Source organism: Rhipicephalus microplus, chromosome X (assembly GCF_043290135.1).
Source record: "Rhipicephalus microplus isolate Deutch F79 chromosome X, USDA_Rmic, whole genome shotgun sequence".
NCBI classification, from domain to species: Eukaryota; Metazoa; Arthropoda; class Arachnida; order Ixodida; family Ixodidae; genus Rhipicephalus; species Rhipicephalus microplus.
The window spans coordinates 38,356,124-38,375,726 of NC_134710.1; the positions used below are offsets into that span (position 1 = coordinate 38,356,124).

Here is a 19,603-nt window from a genome sequence, read left to right on the forward strand (position 1 = left end):
TTGTGCACTGTATATGGCTCTCCGCATCAACAGCATGTGCCCCGCACCCCATCCAAACCACCCAAAAATGAGTTGACTGCGCCTCTTACAAGTAAGCGAGAGGAGGAGGACCTTTTTTTCTCAACTTCCAAAGCAATGCTAGAAAAGGCCAGCAAAGAGGCTGTTGCAGAGCTGCCGGCTTGGGCATCGCTAGGCGGTGGTGGGCTCAAACTCCCCCCAGAAATTTAAAAATTTTGCTTGTGTTTATATACATGCACACATACAAACATACATTAAGTATAATTGAACCCCCCTCCCGGGAAGAATTTCAGGCTACTCCCCTTGCTGCCAGAGTTGTGTTCTATGCTTACTATTTGTACCGCCTATACTTTTTGTACCAATGATATGAAAACAGGCTGTGGTATAGACATATATACTACGAAGAAATAGTTTGAAGCTGAATTAATCAAAATCAAGCCAGTAGTTTACTGAAATAAACTCGTAAGAATGTCTTCAAAAAGTGGCAAAACACTGTCCCACGGTCTCATGAAGGCCCCACCTCGTGATTGCATCACCAAGTAGTTGGGATGAAACAGCCAAAGCAAGTGGCACTGCGGCGTGTCACTTTTCAAGCTCTGAAAACGAAAGTTGTGCGGACCCATTTCAGCAGGAGATCACCAGCAGTTGTGACTCTTGTGAGCCTTCATAGCACTGTGGTCTGTTCCTGTAACGATTACTTCACAGCATGCAGTACTTTTTTTTTTTTCATTTTACTGTCTTTACTCTTGTTGTCAAAAATAGCAAGTACAACTGTTGTGCCTGAATATGCGCAAACTTTTCAAGAGGTATACAATATCAAGAAAAATATTTTTATGACCGATATTCGCAATCGCGCTGAGGGATGGGCAATTCTTTCAGATACATCATCGATCAAGTTATTGAGCAAACTAAGACAAAAAAAAGTATGGCTGATCCACAGGACAAGAGTGAGCAACTGTAGCAATTCTTGCGCCGTGTATCAGCAGCATGCTCCTTTCGTAAACGTGGCCACAGCAGCGTGCGAAGTGATCTTCGTCCTCTCCCGAATTACGCGTCTGATAAGTGTGCGTGCACGCAGGAGAGACCATGCTCCATGGAGATGGCGCTTCTAGAGGCGACAACCTTTAGAGCGTGCCCAATGCAAGCCTGTCTCGCCACTGATAACGAGGACGCGCTAAAGTTTCAAAGCTCTGAGGACTGCAAAACGGTGTATTGTGGATATAAATGACTTGCTGTTAGCACTCCAGACAATGTACAGTGATCCTGCCGAGGTCTTCTGATTTGGAGCAGTTTTTGGAGCAGCTAAATTTTCATTATGGAGCACTTTGGAGCAGCAAAAGTTTATTTTGGAGCACATTGGAGCAGCAAAATTTGCATTTTGGAGCACTTTGGAGCAGCAAATTTTTCCATTTCGGAGCACTTCCGAGCAGAAACATTTTTCATTTTGGAGCAATCTGGAGCAGCTAACTTTACATCCTGGAGGAGAACCAAGATGCATTCACATTCAAGGGCATGAATAATTATTGTCGGGCTCTTGTCTCTTGTGAAGAGCTCGAAATATTTCCATTCATTTCAAATCTCTTGAACTCAGTCATCTTAGGAGCACTCCCTATTTTAGTTGATGCCAAAATAATTGCATCATTATGTTGCGCCAATCTGAGAAAACTTGTTTAGCGATTATTTTTGCAGCAAATAAACAGAGCACTGGTTGAATAAAATTGTACTTCATGAAATAACCATATAAATACACTTAAGTGGTTATCAGTATATATGGTAGACAAATGCTATGACCTACAATGCCAGAAACACACAGATGCAACTGCATTTCTCCTGGATGACTCCAAGAATATAGAAAGATTATTTTTCTTCACAACTGATTATACTGCTGGGCTTAACATGACGTCTTTACATGTCTCAGAAAACCAACCTTCTCCGCCGGCGATCCCCTCTCTGTGCAAGAAAAAAGACCCTCACAGGGTACCTTATACATATATGCATAATACGACTAGGAGGTGAGGGCCATTTTGTTTTTATTGCGATAGCAATAACAAGGACATTCTCGACCCGTCTTTGCCATTGCCAGGAACCTAGGTAATTTTAAAATATTTTTGGGGGATGAAGGGGGTGCACCTTGATTTGAAGGGGAGGCATGCAAATGGTAATACTGAGCAATACATATGCCATGGCAAAACAATATTTTGAAAGGGGGCACATTCCCGATATGCGCCTCCCCCCTGGCTGTGCCACTGGCTATCCCCTTCACGTTTTGTGTAATGTTCCAATCGATAACATCCCCCCACGCACTGCGTTTTACAAGAGGGCAAAAGCACGAGAGCAGGGGTGATGGACGCAGTAAAAGCAAAGATTAAAAAGTCACAGTTTCGCTGCAAGGGCGAAGCAATGAATGCGATAACAACTTCGAATGCAGCGCTAAGAACGGCAAGCAGATCGAAACGTGCAGCATGCTGCTCACGCACAAATGACGCACGAAAACAACATACACAGAACGAGAGCTAGTTAACATTTACCACTCGACACTTAACGAGCTGTTTAAAAAAGAAACAACGCACGAAACATAGTCACAAGTACAGATGAGTGCAAACTAATAAGTGCACTAGTTGTTTTACTTTACTATGAATGAAAAGCGCGCTCTTTTCGCAAAGAGGGCCTGTGCAGCCAGCGAAATGACATTTGTGTAGGGCCTGGCAGCTAACGCAATCATTCCGGTGGAAGCTGAAGGCACACGATTCTCCCCGACGAAGGATAAGCGCGCACGCACAAGCATCTAACACCCCCCCCCCCCTTTCGGGGAAACAACGTTAAAAGGTACCTGGATTTTGACTTTCGGTAGAATGCAAGTAATAACCTGTAAAATACATTCTGCTTTTATATTTATTATAGACAGTGTGTATAAGACGGTACAACAAGCTTTTAAACTTAAAAAGTGAAGCTATGTGAAAGTAAGATGTTCATTTAACCTTGAAATGGGGCTTCGCGGCAGTGCAGATTTCTTCTGGATAGATGTTTTCACGGTTTAGCAGGCCTTCACAGCAATAAAACGACCTTTAGAAAGGGTTACATGTTGATTAATATACATGTTTCTTGATTTTGAATACTTCAAAATTTTCGATTGACGATTAATTTGTGGGGTTTAATGTCCCAAAACCACCATATGGTATGAGAGACACCGTTGTGATGGGCTCCAGAAATTTCGACCACCTGGTGTTCTTTAACATGCACTGAAATCTGAGCACACAAGCCTACATCATTTCTGCCTTCATCAGAAATGCAGCCGTCGCAGAATCTCAGAATTTTCAATAATTTATATTCAAATCAACACGAATTCAAATACAGTAATATTCGTTTGAATATTCAAAGGATTCAAATATTTGTACAAGCCCTATAATTATTATTGTGATAACCTATCAATGTTCCCAGAATCCTTCCAGCAGAAAAATTCTCATTCATAAAGAGTTTGTCATTTGTCAATACCAATTTTTGTAACTAAACACAGTCATGCAAACTTCTGAAGAGCTATAACCATGACAAATTACTCTACAACAATGATAATTTATTTCTATGACCATCATTCCGATTTCTCGTGCAAGTAACCTCTGGCATTTTCATCAAAATTCAGGTGATGCATCAAGACAGTCTTTTTTGTCAAAAGCTGTTTTCAATACATAGATTGCACATTACGTCAGTTGCTGTCTTTGGGTTTTGAGTCTGCCATCACCGAGCACCTAAGCTGCAAGTGCAGTGTTTATGTGCATGTGGTAGATCGTTTTGCGTTGTGTGTTTGCCTCAATCATTTGCCTTGTGAATATGCGAAGGGGAATTGTTCATGACTTGGTCTTTCGTACTTAGATGAATTTGTGAGATTAGTACAAGCCAGATCAAGTGGATCAAGTTTAGCTACCAGCTGGGACGCAAGCCGATGCAAGCATGTCAACCCAGACCATGAGTGATGCTGTAGTGACGAGCTACACATAATTTATACCACATGAGGCTCTGAGGTGCTAGCGCTGTCGGCACCGTCCGGCTACCGTTACTTCGTCTGGCAACCCGGGACGCTACAGGACGGCGCAGGGCTACTTAAGCGACTACTGCAACCACCCACTTTCGGATCTGGCACCGGCATGACTGTCAGTCACTCACGGCTCGTCTTTCTTCAGGTTGGTTATTCTTATCGCCTTGTTAACGGAAAGCCGTTTAAAAAATTAGTGCCAGATCCCAACTCGCTGTCGACTACGATTGTTCAAAATGTTTTCCTGCTGGGTGCAAAATTTTTGTCATGCATGCGTGTTGCTCGAATGTTGCTGCTTCTGTCTGGGGATGTAGAACAAAACCCGGGCCCTCTGACATCCCAACAAGAAAAAGAAATGTTTGATATCATGACACTACCGTCAATGCAACAGCAACAGACTGAAATTCTTTCGGAAATTCGTTTCATTCGAGCCGACCAACAAGCACTCGAACAAAAGCTATCGCAACTGGCAGAAAAGGTCAAGCTCGTGGAAGATAACGTGTCCCCTTTACGGGATGACGTAACGCAACTACTCGCTCAAAATGAAGATCTTGCTGATACCTGCGCCAAATTACGGGACTCGTATGAGGACCTAGATGGCAGATCTAGAAGAAACAATTTGATAGTTTATGGCCTTCCAGATACTGTAAATGAAACGTGGGCTCAGTCAGAGGCTCGAGTGATTGCCTTTTGCTCCGAAAAACTGAACGTGGCGATCAGCACTGCTGCCATTGAAAGAGCTCACAGGCTAGGACGCTACACAGCGGTAAAGGCAAGGCCCATAATTCTGAGGTTTTTGTCATTTAAAGACAAAGAACGTGTGCTTGCTGTTGCCTCAAAGCTGAAAGGAACTGAGTTCGCGTTGAGTGAGGACTATTCCAGTAAAGTTCGACAGGAAAGGAGGAAATTGATTCAGTTCGCCAGGGACCGTAAAGCAGAATACAAGTTGCATTTTAATAAAATGAAAATAGGCAACCAAACCTTCGTATATAATGCTGAAACCGACACCGTGACCAGGGATACTCGATAGCCACTAACGAATGCAGCTTACCGTAAAAAGAAACCATCCGGCAAACACGATCTCGTATGTATTGTAGTAAATTGCAGAAGCCTCAAAAATAAAACTATAGAGTTCAGTTCCTTGATAGAATCAACAAATCCGCACGTAGTCATTGGTACAGAATCATGGCTCGACAACACAATTAGCGACAGCGAAATGTTTCCCTCTGGCTATACCGTATATAGGAAAGACCGTAATTGCCATGGTGGTGGTGTATTTGTTCTCATTCAAGATAGCATAGCTAGCAATTCTATAAGCATCGAAGCCGACTCATGCGAAACTGTCTGGTGTAAAATTTTGCTACAAAACGGTTCTTCCGTTGCCATTGGCTCATTTTATAGGCCGCCCGGTATAAGAACTGCCCATCCTCTCTTTCAGTTGAGCAACGTTTGATTAAGTTTGCAAACAACGCACGTAATTCTCGGAGGCGATTTTAACTTCCCGGATGTAGAATGGAAGTCCTTTAAACCCGTGTTAAACACAACGTTTTTCCTGTATACTACCTTTAGGGAGATGATTAATGCCCACTCATTATTTCAATTTGTCGAAGCGCCAACAAGACTTGGTGGTGACAGTGCAAACATTCTTGATTTATTTTTGTGCAGTGAACCGGATCTTGTATCCTCTGTTGTCACGGTCCCTGGTATCAGCGACCATGATGTTGTTGTCACTAAAATGTCTTGTAGTGCTAAAAACCGCCGCGCTCAGGCACCCCGCAAAGTGTTCTCATATGAAAAAGGTGACTACCCATCACTGTCGCGTGAACTGGATGCATTTTTTCCTGAGTTCCAATCGCATAGTTCATCGTTAGACATGAATGCGCAGTGGAATTTCTTCAAAACAAAGATAATGTCCTTGACCCAAACTTTCATTCCTTCGTGTATCATTTCGGCCAGGCGACGCAATGATAAACCATGGCTCAGTAGGGAACTCCAATCAAAGATAAATAGAAAGAATCGATTGTATCGAAAGTATTACCAAGTGCCTGATCCTGCGTTGCTTTCAAAAATGAAAGAGATAGGCAAAATGGTGACAAAAGCTATGCGCAGAGCACAAGAAATGTACCTTTGTGATCTAGGCGAGAAACTTAAAACCAACCCCAAGGAAGTGTGGAAATACGTGAAAAATAAAAGTAATTCTAGACCCACTATTCCTGACATCATGGACGGGATAAATTACGAATCTAACACGGAAACCAAAGCTCAGGGTTTCAATACATACTTTCAGTCTGTGTTCTCGCATCCAGTTAACACATGCAGTCTATGCCAGAATGATGGCTCGCTCCCGCAAATGAACGACATAGAAATTTCCGAACGCGGTGTCGTGCTCTTGTTGGAAAAAATAAATGTTCACTCTGCTCCTGGTCCTGACTGTATATCCAACTTCGTCTTGAAAAACTGCGCAGTGTCTATCGCCCCTTTTTTAACTCTCATGTACAAAGCGTCGCTTGAACAATGCGTTTTACCGGCTGATTGGAAAAATGCCAACGTAACCCCAGTATATAAAAGCGGAGATAAAACAAAAAAGTGTAACTACAGGCCCATTTCTCTGACAAGCGTGTGCTGCAAGACACTCGAACATATCATTTACACAAACTTAATGAATCATCTTCAAAGTAATAACTTCTTTTCCCCATTGCAACACTGTTTCAGGGCGGGTTTCTCGTGCGATACACAACTGGTCGAGTTCACGCACGACATTGCAGCTTCTATTAACTCAGGCCTTCAGGTTGACTGTATATTTCTGGATTTCCAGAAGGCATTCGATTCCGTGTCACATGTGTTGTTGTTGCAAAAGCTTCATTGTCTAGGCATACCTAATGCCCTTCTCATATGGATTGAGGCGTACCTTCCAGAAAGACAGCAGTGCGTGATTCTCGACGGTGTGTGCTCATCAAGCGTCGGTGTATTGTCAGGAGTGCCGCAAGGGTCAGTTTTGGGGCCCCTGCTTTTTCTTATTTTTATAAATGATATCTCCGACAATCTCTCTAGCCGTGTTTGATTGTATGCTGACGATTGTTGCATTTACAGTAACATTACCTCTGAAGCGGACACCGTTCAATTGCAGAATGACTTGAACTCTATAGTTTCTTGGTGTGATTCATGGAGAATGACACTAAATCTGTCGAAGTGTAAGTTGGTGAGGTTTACGAACAAAAAGCAGCCTTGGATTTCAAATTACGTCATGGCCGGGGCTACCTTGCCGGTTGAAACAGAATATAAATACCTAGGGGTCATTTTTTCTGCCAACCTATCTTGGAACGCTCATATTAATTACTTAACATTAAAGGCTAGTCGAGTGCTAAATTTTTTGAGGCGCAATTTCAGACAGGCACCAACTAAGTTGAAAGAAACACTATACATATCCAATGTGCGTCCCATATTAGAATATGCCTGCAGTGCCTGGGACCCCTCAACAAAATCAAATATAGAAGCCCTGGAGCGTGTACAGGCACGCGCAGCACGCTTTGTGGCAAGCAATTATAACTTTACCATAAGATCAGCTGACATTCGTTCAGGATCGCAATGGCCTCTGTTAGCTGACCGGCGAAAATACCTACGACTGTCCCTATTTTACAGCATATTCATGAACAAAACAGGCATCGACAAGGATCAGTATATAAGGCCACCTACCTATGTGTCACCCCGTACTGACCATTCTTTAAAACTGCGTGAATACACTTCCAGGATCAACGCATTCAAATACGCCTTTTTTCCAAGAACCACGCATGAGTGGAACGGCTTGCCAGAGGAAATTGTCTCTGCGCCTCCCTTATCTTTTGTTAAAAATTTGCACAATTTTTTGTTGAACTAATCATTACTGTACATTTCTGATGCGTTCCGTACTAATTATTTTCTTTTGTTTTTATTGCCCTGTGTTACCAATAGCACTCTTCTCTTTCAACGTTTGCTTTGTATTTGCAATTTGATGCCTTATTTATGACAGTGTTGTTTCACTTTGTTGTTTCACTTTGTTATGACTATGTTCTTTCAAACAATACAGCCTTTTATCCGCAACCATCTTTTTCGGTATATCGACTGTACTGTATTCTTTTGCTTGTTCTCCCCCCTACAATGATGCCCGTAAGGGCGATGTAGGTACATGTGTAAATAAATAAATAAAATAAATTTAGGCTGCTCTGACATTGGACAGTACACAGGTCTCTATACTCGGGCAAAAGTTTCTGTGGCAATGAAGGGAAGGCTACGTGGGTGGAGCTACTGCTCCTGTACTCCTCTGCGATGTAGTCTGCTTCGGCTCGCGTTTCAAATGACAGTCGCGTTCACGTAATTCCACTGCACACAATGTTATATGCCTGCTTACACAGCCATTTGTGAAAAAAATTCGACGCAAGCTCCTTCCGCGAGTCGCCGGAATAGCTGGAGGGCGACGCGTGCTCACCTAAAGACGAGGATGCCATTTTAGTTGTGAAGTGCACGTAAAACGTGCGACGTTTTCAGATGTGCAAAAATGTGAAACGACTCTTCAGAAAGCAACAATAAATAATGGTATCTCTTTGAAGCGTGCAGCGTCTTTTTAAAACAGCATATAGTACAAAATAGTGTTGTTCTTTTTTATTAGTTTCACCTGGAAAACACGGACGCATTCGTGGCACTATATTTTAGAGCTGTGGCACATGCCCACTTTGCCTCCTTAGCCTTCCCTTCATTGCCACAGAAAGTTGTCCCCGAGTATAGCATTTCACCTCCATCAAAAAGCAGCTGTCATGGTCATGATTGATGCAAGCCGATGCAAGTTTGCAGCCAGCGGTCAATTGGCAACACTACAAATGCTTTGTCAGATTAAATGACGGCACAAATCACTTTGCTCACAACTACTATAGGAGAGAACGCGACCCGAACCTAAGTGGCAAGAAGTTGCCGTCTGTGTGCCTGGTCAACTGGTGTAGACTTGTGAACTTGGTTTCTCCGTGTTGACAGCACCCAAGACCGTAGTGGTGTCTATACTGAGTGCAATGACTTTATATGATTCAGTCAAGAAGAAGGCCAGTGCATAGACAGTGGCATTCTTTGCTAGAGACATTTCAGAGAGCTCGAGCTGCAGAGGTTTCATTGCTGTAGACTGCTGCCTGCATTTATGGCCGAATAACCAGCTTGGAAGCCAGCTGAAATTTTTTTCTAATGTCTTAAAACAACCCAAGCTATGAGAAACACTGAATTGGAGCACTCAACAAAATTTCTACCACACGGGGTCCTTCAGGCTGCTCTGACATTGGACAGTACTCGGGCCTCTAGCATTTCACCTCCATCGAAGTGCAGCTGCCATGGTCGGGATCGACCCCACGTCTTTTTGGTAAGCACCCAAGCTCTGTACTCTGCGTTTGTTCCATCAAAAAGCTTAGCTTGCTTCTCTGGAAAGCAAGGCATGCTCGTTGTACCCTAACTTGGTGTCATTTCGACAAAAAGTTGCCTCATGCACAAGCGGCACAAGTGCCTAACCTCACGGTGGTGTGCTGAGTGCCAAACCAGATTTGCAAATACAACTTTCTTTTTAGGAAACAACACCCAAAAAGCACAAATGTTGATTAGTATTTTGAGATAATGCAAGCTGATGCCCTCAAGCCAAGTACTCCCTTTCTCTCAGCTCCTTTATGCGATCGCACCGGTTTATTACTAGCTTGATCAAATACAGCAGGCTCTCAGTCACGGAAATCTGTTAAACGAAACTACTGTTTAAATGGAACTATCGCCTCTGCAATGCTTGGTTTCCGGCTTGTATTCGGCATTCATGTTCACCTCTAAGTAAAGGAACTCCTGTTAAATGAAACGTATTTTCCCAGTCCCTTCAGATTCCGTTTACTGAGAGTCTGCTATAGTGCATCTCCAAGTATAGTTTTTTTATTTGACTCACACTTTTCTTACGACAGCCAAATATCGCATCTATCACCATTGCGACTTATAGCACCGATGGGAAATGCTGAAGCTGCACTCCTTGATGGTGTGTCATCAGCTGCAGTGTGCTCAGAATTCGCAGCGTCTTTCTCCATCACATCCCAGAGTGTGTGATGAAATGTAGTAGCAAGTTATGTAGGAGATTGTTCCCCCTATATTACATGTTATATGCATGCAATCCACACTGAAGTGAAGTATGCAGCATAAAAAGTGCAACTGCTAAATGTAAAAGCTGAACATACCTGAACACTGAAGAATGCCCGAGCCGGGATGTCATTGAATGTCCCAAATACTGCAGGGGAAAACGTGTAAAAAAACGTGCGAGAAAGGCCAAGTGGGCTATACTTATAATAAAAACATGCAGCACTGCTATACCTTTATACTCGTAGCCAGACGTTTCTGGCGTCCAACGTCTCCACAAGAACATCTTGCTATTTTCAACTACAGGTTCCCAGCCTTCTTCAGCCAAATGTGCTTTGAATATGTCCGGTTGCAGGCTTGGCTCGCTGCAGTTGCCATTTGTATTGCCACACTTTTGAGAAAGAATCTCAAACTCATCTATGCACCTGAAACATCGGGCCAAAAGTCGATAGCTAGGTTAGTTATTCATAGTATGCAACATAGGAGTTCGAATGGGCCTCCATACAATAGTAACCTCAAAAACCACGGCCTGTGATCCCTTGTTTTTCTCCGACATTGCCACATCAAAAACAACATTCTCCAAAGTGCACGAACGGAAAGTCACTGTTTATATGTCTCCTTTGCCGTCGAGGTGGTTATGCTCTTTCTGCCGTCCGCGATTCTAAAATTCTTGTTAAAAATGATATGATGCGACACCCAAATGATGGCTCCAACACTCAACAGACAATGGCATCTCCCAGAACCCTCATATTTACCACGTGGACGAGTATAACACAACTACAGCAATCTGAAGCTTTCACCTTGCCAGAAGCTAGTGACAGAACTAAGCTTGCCAAAGGACTTTAGGTATCTGCGCTTACCCTTTCACCTCGTTGTCTGTGATCCGCTCGTGTTCCCACTGGAACAACGCTGCACTTAGAAGGAAGGCAATGGGCTTTTGCGACCTGCTTCGAAGCCTGTCGAGGAACTTGGATACTAGCGTTCTAAGTGACTTCTCTGTGTACAGCCGGCTGTATAAGTTCCATATCTGATTAGCTCGCCGCATGCGGTGAGCAACGTAAAAGTTGCACTGCTTCGCCAAAATTTCGCCAAGCAGCACAAGCCGCTCGTTCACTTCAGCAGCTAAGCGCTTCCAGAACTCGCCGACTACATTGCACTCAAACCTCTCCCCAGCGAAATCGCGAACACAGAGTCTACTTTCTTTGAAAAGCTGACGAGTAGCGATGTTGGCGGCAAGAGACTTCATCGTAACTATATCAGATCGCTTGCGATTGCTGGGCCTCAGTGGCCTTCTCAGCACGGACACTAGTTGATTTAGGATCATCTTATCTAATAAGCGTTGTGTGCGGTAAGTAGGGGCATGCAACTGTACTAAGCAGCGCAATAAATGCAATTCACCGCATCACATGTTCACATGCGTGACTTTCTACAACGGAAAGCGCACTTCGAAACTCTCGACGAAGTGGCTTGGAAGCGGCTTCAAACAGAAACCACGCACGCCGGTAAATTCTCTAGTATGCCCGCTAGAATGTGCTCTGGTGCGAGCTCTTTGGGTGTGAGAATACACATGCTAGGCCAAGGCGAGCCAAATCAAAACGAAGAATTTCTGCGACTGCAGCGCGAAGTTTTAAACATGACCTACTACACTCCTGACCTGTTCAGATAGCGGGGTTCCTATGGGAGCGCGTGTCCCCGCTCTCGTTCAATCGCTCGCCGTAGGTGGCGCTACCTATAACCTGTTCGTCTGCTACTTTACGGCTGTTTGGACGGCGCTAGAGTAAGAACGGCTGCATTCCGTGATGAACAGCCGGCATATATGTGACTATTTTTTCACTTAGATGACTGGTCAAGTAAGCTGTTCAGTGTGACGAAAAATTTATTGCACACTGGTGGACAAATGCGAGAATCCGTAGACTTACATAGTGTAGGACAGCATATGTGATGTTGCGTCCATTTAATTGCAAAGAATTTGTGAATGACTTTTGAAATATTTGTTTCAAAATTATTTTTCATTAGTGCATAATAATTACGCAATATGAGTGCTCTGTTGGCCGAAATATGACCACGAACACTCAAGCTGACGTCAGCGAACAGGTGCTGACTAGCGCCACAGTGCTCCTAAGTTACGGCCCTAGCGGCAGAAGGTATGAACTAGAACGTGGGCGCTGGAAGAGGTGCTCTCTGGGCAGGTCAGGAGTGTAGTAGGTCATGGTTTTAAATAAGTGCGTTTTGAATTCGGCGTGAACTTATTCAGCTTATGCTGCATATGAAACAACCTTGTGATAATGGAAGATCAGCTTAAAGTGCTATCAAGAAACCGCGAATTAATGTCGCTACTATTGAACTTAGCTGAGTCGGTAAGTTACCAACCACGCATGTGATAAATCCGTAATGCAACGGTCGTGTAAGTGTAATGATTGGAATTGATGAACACAGAACTGTGACTGCAGTCAGATCTCCGTGCTTCGATTTTTTTTCTTTTGCAGGTAAACAATCTAGCAGTAAGTGTAGACAGCACTACGAAACGCTGTAGTGAGGGAGTGGTAGATTCTATCCTTTCGATATTAGACACAGCTGATAAATATGGAGATGAAGACGTAAGTATTCCTCTCCTTTATACTTCTTCATTGCGTGTTAAATGTAGTGTCTGATGTTGTACTCCATAGCGAGAACAAATAAACACGAGCGAGTGCTGCCACCATTTGCAGTCACCGCTGTTTTATTTCAGTTGCAGGCTAGCCTGGAGCCACTGAAACATAAGCTGAAAGTAGGAATCGCGGAACTTAGGACTTGCACCCAGGAAAGGCAACACTTACCTTTTATAAGGCAGTGTGCTGTGCCTCTGGGCCTTGAGGTAATTCTTCGGATATATTGGAGAACTAATTAGGGGAGGGGGGGCACTTCGTAACAGGTCAGATGTGGGCTCTAAGAAAAGCTAAATGACTGATAGTGCTTTTTTTCCCAGCTTCTTACGTCTTTGGAAGAATATGAGCTTGCGGCTCTGGAAAAAGCTCACGACACAGCCATCGAAAATGTAGAAGCATTGGAGTCATTGTATGGAAGTCAAGATGATGATGTGCTTGCAAGGATCATAGTAAGTTATGTCTTTATTCTGGATGATAAAATCAGGCTAATCTATAAATTCAGACATAACTTAAGTGAAGACCACAAATATGAAAAAAGAAAAAAAAAGAGATCTTTGATTTGGAGGAGGGAAGGAAAAAATTTTTAAAAAATTTTCATCAAGAAGTACAGAATACTGTGAGTAAAAGGGAAAGTACCATCTATTGGGAACTAATTACCTTTTTCTATGTGATCGATTAAGGTTGTATTTTTTGGTTGGATATACATATGTATTGTACTTTTATTTGAAGGAAATTATGAGTGATAATTTATGGAAAACCCAGTATTAAGAACTATCAGGCATTAATGCCAGAAAAAGTATAGGTGGTATTATTAGAAGTAACGGTAATGTAAATGTGAAGAAAGAAAAGTGAACAAAAAGATAACTTGCCACCGGCAGCATTCAAACCTGCGACCTTAAAATAACGCGTCCACTGCTCTGTCACATAGCTGCAGTGGGGTCAAATCCCCGCCCACTATTTAGGTTATATATGTCCATTTAAACTTTGGAAAGTCGGTCAGCACCAGCTGGTGCCATTACGGCGAGTGTGGAACACTTTTTTTTTTACCTTTTCTGTTTGAGTGTGTAAGCAATACATGTAACTTAGCATAGTAATGGCATACAGTAATCGTGGATGTGGAGTGTAGAATATCTACAAGTTATGATGGATGTTCACATAGCTGCTACAGTGAAACCGTAAAGTGCAAGTTACTTTTCTTTTTGTTTCATTCTCTCTCACATGAAGACCTTTGGTCAGCTGTGTGCAAATTGCACTGGCCAAGATTTAATATTTGATGGAGAGTTTGTGTTGCTATATTTCACGTTTGGTTTCAACTTAGCGTTTTTCAACTTGCCCACTGGCCTCACCAGTGTTTGTCTTGGCTGTTTTTTTTTTTTTTTTGAGCTATGGCATTCTTTTTTTTTTAATTTCAGGAAGCCTTCAAAAGTGTATTACTATTTTTGAAAAAAGCCCAGAAGAGGGTCTCCTCGCTGCCCCAGCGATGCATCTTTGATGGGTTTGTCGACACTGCAGCAGTACAGAAGTTTTACCTGTACTTTTTGGTGTCTGTTAGCCAGCTTCTCTCGAAGTATCCCAGCAGCCGGCATGTGAAGGTATAATTTAAAAATAGTATACTCTTTCTCTTCGCAGTAATTTCATATGTCCTAGTGCACACTCAGGAAATAAAGTACTATATGTGGCGGCACTAGAATCCAGTGCTTCCTTGACAAAAAGTGATAATTTTTGTGTGAATTGGATGTTCAGGCAGTGCTTTTGATTGGAAAAAAAGTACTCAAGAAAAAAAAAACTACTATATGTAGTTGCACTATAATCCAGTGCTTTCTTGACAAAAAGTGATAATTTTTATGTGGATTAGATGTTCAGGCAGTGCTTTTAATCGGTAAGGCTTCTCAGGAGTAGAGGTCATATTATTGTGTGTTGTGATTGTAAATTTCCCCATTCCTTGTTTGGGACTTCTATTACTATTTTTAGTCCATAAACGTTGTTTTGGATGATGCACATATCAATTTTTAAAAGAAACCAGTGCAGCCTAGTCACTAGGTGATACATAGTCTGATAAAAAGTAGCTTTTATGAAAACTTATTGTGCATTCATTCTTTATTGTTGTGTTCGATATACCTCCATTTATTCAAGCCCATTGTGGACACATGTCCAACTAGGTTGAATGAAAATTAGAGAACGTTTGTTATTTAAAAATCAGAGCTTATGTTTTTGAAAGAGCTTGTTGTTACTGGGTCTTGACATGTTTTGCTAGCGGGTGCTGTACACGACTGCAAGAATTTTGCAAGACTAGTTATTCATTTAAAGTCCGGTCAGGACTATCAGTGGGCCAGTGCAACTAGGAGGCTGGCAAACTATGACGTCGAACTTAAGAGGGGACATGCCTTTGACCATGAACTTTCTTGTTTCTGGTCGGATGATGATGAAAATTGGCACAGACACTAACCCCCGTATTCAAGAACGTCCCTTCACTCGACGCTTCACCTTCACTTGAGAAAGCCGATCGAAGCGCCCTCTATAGTCACAGCAGGTCACTGCATATCAGCGATAATGGGGTGCGATTCTCGAGCAGTGCAGCGTCACTTTCAGCCGAGCAGCGGTGCAGTGCTCAACTCTGTCAAGTGAAGGGCGAAAGTCGAGTCGAGGAGCGTTTGTGAATACGGGGGTAAGAATGGCCTCACCGTGCATCCATAAAAATTTCGAAGTGATAGCACAAGTACCTAATGAGAGACAAATTATTTTTCAATTGAACCTCATGTAGGGGCTGGAGGATTTATAAAATGACAAAAATAGTTGGTAATTACTGTATGCACAGCCAAATGTATGTTGAAGGGGGCTGCATTCTCAAAATAATTTTTTTGCAATACGAAAACTTGTAGGTAACGTTCTCTCCAGGCACACTGCAATGAGCACACTTGCACTACAAACAAGAAACACTATAAAAATTCTTTAAGGAGTAAAATGAAAAACTAAGATCGCAGCCCCCTGAAGCACAGTTCAAGGAGCATTACAAAATAAACGGAATCAAAATCTGTCCAGTGGTTGCTCAGTTATTTGCTCCACGAGCTGAGCATAATGCCAAAAAAATAGTATTGAGAAAACTGCGTTTAAAGTTACAGCTTCTTTTTACGTTTCTAAAACACCTAAAGATTGTGATCTTAGGTTTGTCTTGTGATATTTGACTTCTCAGGTATCTGGTCTCTGACCAGTGTGCCTCGGTTGCCCTTTTTCCCCCCCCCCCCCCCCATAACCTCCTTTTCATGTTTTACAAAGAACAAGTATGGATTTCAAACCAAGTTCTTTGTATGAAGGAGTGGTGTGATAGGCATGACAGAAAAGATTCTAATTGAATAAGACCATATACTGAAATGATTACACACATTTCTTGTTCTGAAGTTGTAATTAGCTTGATTGAGTTCTTGATTAGAAATAATCACTGAACATTTCTTTATTTGGAGAGAGGTTTATTGCATCAGAAAAATGAATTACACCATGACGGCCTATGCCTTCTCAAATAACAAAGTTTTCGGCAGAAGACTGGTGGCACAGGAATTTTTAGCAGTATATTTAATGACGCGAAACGGGCATATAAAAATTTGTGCCCCTGATTCATAACTGCTCTCTTGCCACTCTTGCTGCGAAACGCATCATCGTACAGCCGGTCGCGAACGCTAATCTACGAGGCTTTCATTGCCTCGGAACATTCATGGACGTTCGTGGCGATACCAAGCACGGCTCCAAGCACGTCTAAATCGCATCACAAAAGCTTATTGACAGCACTCCATATGACCGCGGAGTGCGCGGCCGCGTGGACAGTGCAGGCGGCGCGTAATGCACTTGCCGGCGGCATTCAGTGACGATGCGCGAAATGTGTAATTACGATGACAAAAAATCGACGCGCACTGCGCTTGGCATCACATTTTTAAGTGAAGACGTGTGAAACAGCTAGCCGCTGTTCTGAGCAATCCTTGGCAGTGAGGAGGGGGGGGGGGGGGGGTGACGAGCTTGGCTGTGTGCTCTGCTAATGCGTGAAATGCCCATACGTGGTTCAGAGGAGCTAGCGAGTGATGTGCTTCATTTCTTGCGAAGAAGCACGTTGCCAAGAGTGCGCTAGCGCGTCATTCCTCCCCGCAGTCTCACTGTCAGCGGAGTTAGGGCTAAAGACGACTCCGACGACGCGCCGGGGTCATAGACCGCGCGCCCGCTCGTTGTAATCTGATCAAGCATCTGGTGCGGCCGCTCGTAGTAAACTGATCGTGCCGCCGCTTACAGCTTCGTTGCTTGCGAAGAAGCATGTCGCCACGAGTGCGCGAGCACGTCATTCCTGCCTGCCGTCTCGCTGTCGGCGGAGTTAGGGCTAAAGATGACTCCGATGATGCGCCGCGCTCGTAGACCGCGCCCGCTCGTAGTAACCTGATTGCGCATCCGCTTACGGCTCCTAACGCGTAATTATATCCTAAATGATCATCGAGTTGTGAAAACTTAATGAAGTAGTGATTTTCGAGAGCCATGTTCTCGCAACGCACAAGCAGCAGATGACGATCTCCCGGAGTGAGCATCGGGCCAATGATGAGGCGAGCTGAGGCAACATGGCGGCCACAACCAATCAAGGGCCTCGAAATGACCATCAAGCATTTTTGCTGTTTGTGCACTTGTTTTCAAAGAGAGAGGAGCCAGCTGAGTCAGGAAAGTTAGACACGGAGAAGTGCTCTTTCTGATGAGCCCAAAAAGCCGGCTGCCGGCCCCGCCATTGCGAAGCTACAATTTTTCGAAAATTGCTGTTTTCTCGCGATTTCCAGAAATAGTTTCGCTACCTAGGTGGGTAAAACGAATTTTCCGAAGCACTTCTGCGCGGTTTTCAATGTAGATATTTTGGAATAAGATAGAAGAAGGGTTCCAGAAACTGAAAAGTTGATTTTCAAAAAATAGATTTTTTTGCCATTTTTAGCGATCCCAAAGCCGCATCCCCCCTTAAGTGTTTTGTGAGTCAGTGAAGGTTGGTGTTGGTGCTTTTCACTGGTTGCCCATGTCTGTGTACTCATTGCTTCTAGTGCTTGTTCTTAATGCTACAAATTCAAGATTTATGAAAGCAGCAGAACAAGGACAACGTTAGGTCCTGTGCCAACCCTCTCATTTGTTTATAGCATTAACATTATTTGCTGGCTTGAGCCACGTGCTGGGCAGTTAGAAATAGACATCTTGTATTTTAGATACTTATTGGGAATTTTGTATCACTATCACAATAGAACTTGCTAGACATGTATCACTATCTGCATTTTCAATACATGAAATAATGTCATGTATTTTAAAGGGGCCCTGCAACACTTTTTGAGCATGGTCAGAAGACGCTGCTGATTGGTAGTAGAGGCTCCCAACAACACGTGAGCCAAATATTATAGCGCAGCGCGTGGCCTGGAATTCACAATAAAATTGCTTTCTCTTCCCTCAACAAATGACGGAAGACGCTCAAAAATCACTCGTACAAGGCCATCTATCAACCATTGGCTGATTTGAACATAGCGCGCTCGGTTGTTACAGAGATCGCCACGGGAGGCCGTCACTTGTCCACTTGTGCATGCGTGATTGCACTGAAAAAGCTGCGTATTCGAAGAACAAAAAAGAAAAAAAGTGCTCATGGTCATGAGGCACGCGTGAAATATTTTGTTAGTCCCTCCCATCCCTCCCTGCTTAGCTTCCAGTGCTTTCGTCGGCACGAGAAAAGAGAGAATGCGATTGCAGTGGGCGACAAATCTTTTTAACTCTGCTTGTACTGGACGGATTCCTTGAATTTTTGGGGCGTTGAAGTTGTCAGGCAGCAACCTCTTCCAGTGAGTTAATTTCATGGTTACTCGAAAAAGTGTTTCAGGGCCCCAAAGGTAACGGAAAAAACAACAAGCAAACAGGTGGGATGGAGATAGGTAACACAACACACAAATGCTGTCTCTTTGAGTGCTGTTTTTCTCATAATGTATCGCCGACAAGGTACAAGACACTGTTACTGTAACAGCACCATGCCAAACAAAAGCAGTTGCCTGAAGATTACTTCTCAGTCTGTACTGCTGCCACTGAGCTACTACCTGAATAAATAGAGATGGTGACATTCCTTTATCTTCTCACCATAATTTTCCAGTCAGTGTCCGTGAAAAAGTCTCTGTATTCCTTGTCGTTCTCCTTATCTCAAGTCACGGGGTGGCGCTCATGCGATCTTGATAAAAACAAGCTCGTCAACATCTTTGTCCAGCCGTCCTTTTGTTTTCTCAATTCTTTTCAGTTGTGTCAATGTCATGACGCTTGCTCTGACACTTACTCTTAGGCACTAACGTGTGACTTGTATTGACATATGTGGACGGCCTATCCCGTAAATTCTGAGGTCGCTATAGGGCCGTTGTCGAGGTTGCTTGTCGTGGTGCCTCATTGGGAGGTCTTAGAAATGTAAGAATGGAGTTTCTTTAGAACTCTGGTTTTTGAACATCAATAATATGAAGGATCTTGTGGATGTCAATTGGACTTACTGCAGTGAGACTGACTTTTATGCTAATAAGATTCTGACAGTGGTAGTATTACTGCTATGGAAGCTAGATTTGATAGAACAAGGATTTACAAAACAGATAATGTGTTGTATTCTATATTATCTTCTAGATACTTTGGTGTTTTGCCATTCGTCAAGCAAGCCTGTGGTTGTCCAAGTTGCGAGACTTTGCCTGCAGTGTTTCTTCCTATGATTTTCTAGATGGTTGGATGGGTGCCTTTGTTGGGAAGGTGGATGAGGTATGTACTGCATTTTCTAGAATGAGAAGAA

The 19,603-nt window shown here is 43.2% G+C and overlaps 2 protein-coding genes across 6 annotated transcripts in view; one reads left to right on the forward strand and one right to left on the reverse strand.

Moving 5' to 3' along the window:
* Window positions 1-11,785, reverse strand: part of LOC119175828 (stAR-related lipid transfer protein 7, mitochondrial) — a 74,107-nt gene extending 62,322 nt beyond the window's left edge. For both annotated transcript variants that reach the window (XM_037426825.2, XM_075876257.1), the window contains exons 1-3: window positions 11,020-11,785; window positions 10,394-10,584; window positions 10,261-10,310 (exon numbers count right to left, since the gene is read on the reverse strand). In XM_037426825.2, coding sequence (XP_037282722.2) covers window positions 10,261-10,310; window positions 10,394-10,584; window positions 11,020-11,483 — 705 coding nt within the window. In that variant the 5' untranslated portion in view covers window positions 11,484-11,785. The remainder of the gene's footprint in view (window positions 1-10,260; window positions 10,311-10,393; window positions 10,585-11,019) is intronic.
* A 571-nt stretch (window positions 11,786-12,356) lies between these two features.
* The window catches only part of LOC119175829 (uncharacterized), a 58,293-nt gene continuing 51,046 nt past the window's right edge, over window positions 12,357-19,603 (forward strand). For all 4 annotated transcript variants that reach the window (XM_075876252.1, XM_075876254.1, XM_075876256.1 and 1 more), the window contains exons 1-6: window positions 12,357-12,516; window positions 12,646-12,756; window positions 12,888-13,013; window positions 13,125-13,253; window positions 14,217-14,396; window positions 19,444-19,572. In XM_075876252.1, the coding sequence (XP_075732367.1) occupies window positions 12,445-12,516; window positions 12,646-12,756; window positions 12,888-13,013; window positions 13,125-13,253; window positions 14,217-14,396; window positions 19,444-19,572 (747 nt within the window). In that variant the 5' untranslated portion in view covers window positions 12,357-12,444. The remainder of the gene's footprint in view (window positions 12,517-12,645; window positions 12,757-12,887; window positions 13,014-13,124; window positions 13,254-14,216; window positions 14,397-19,443; window positions 19,573-19,603) is intronic.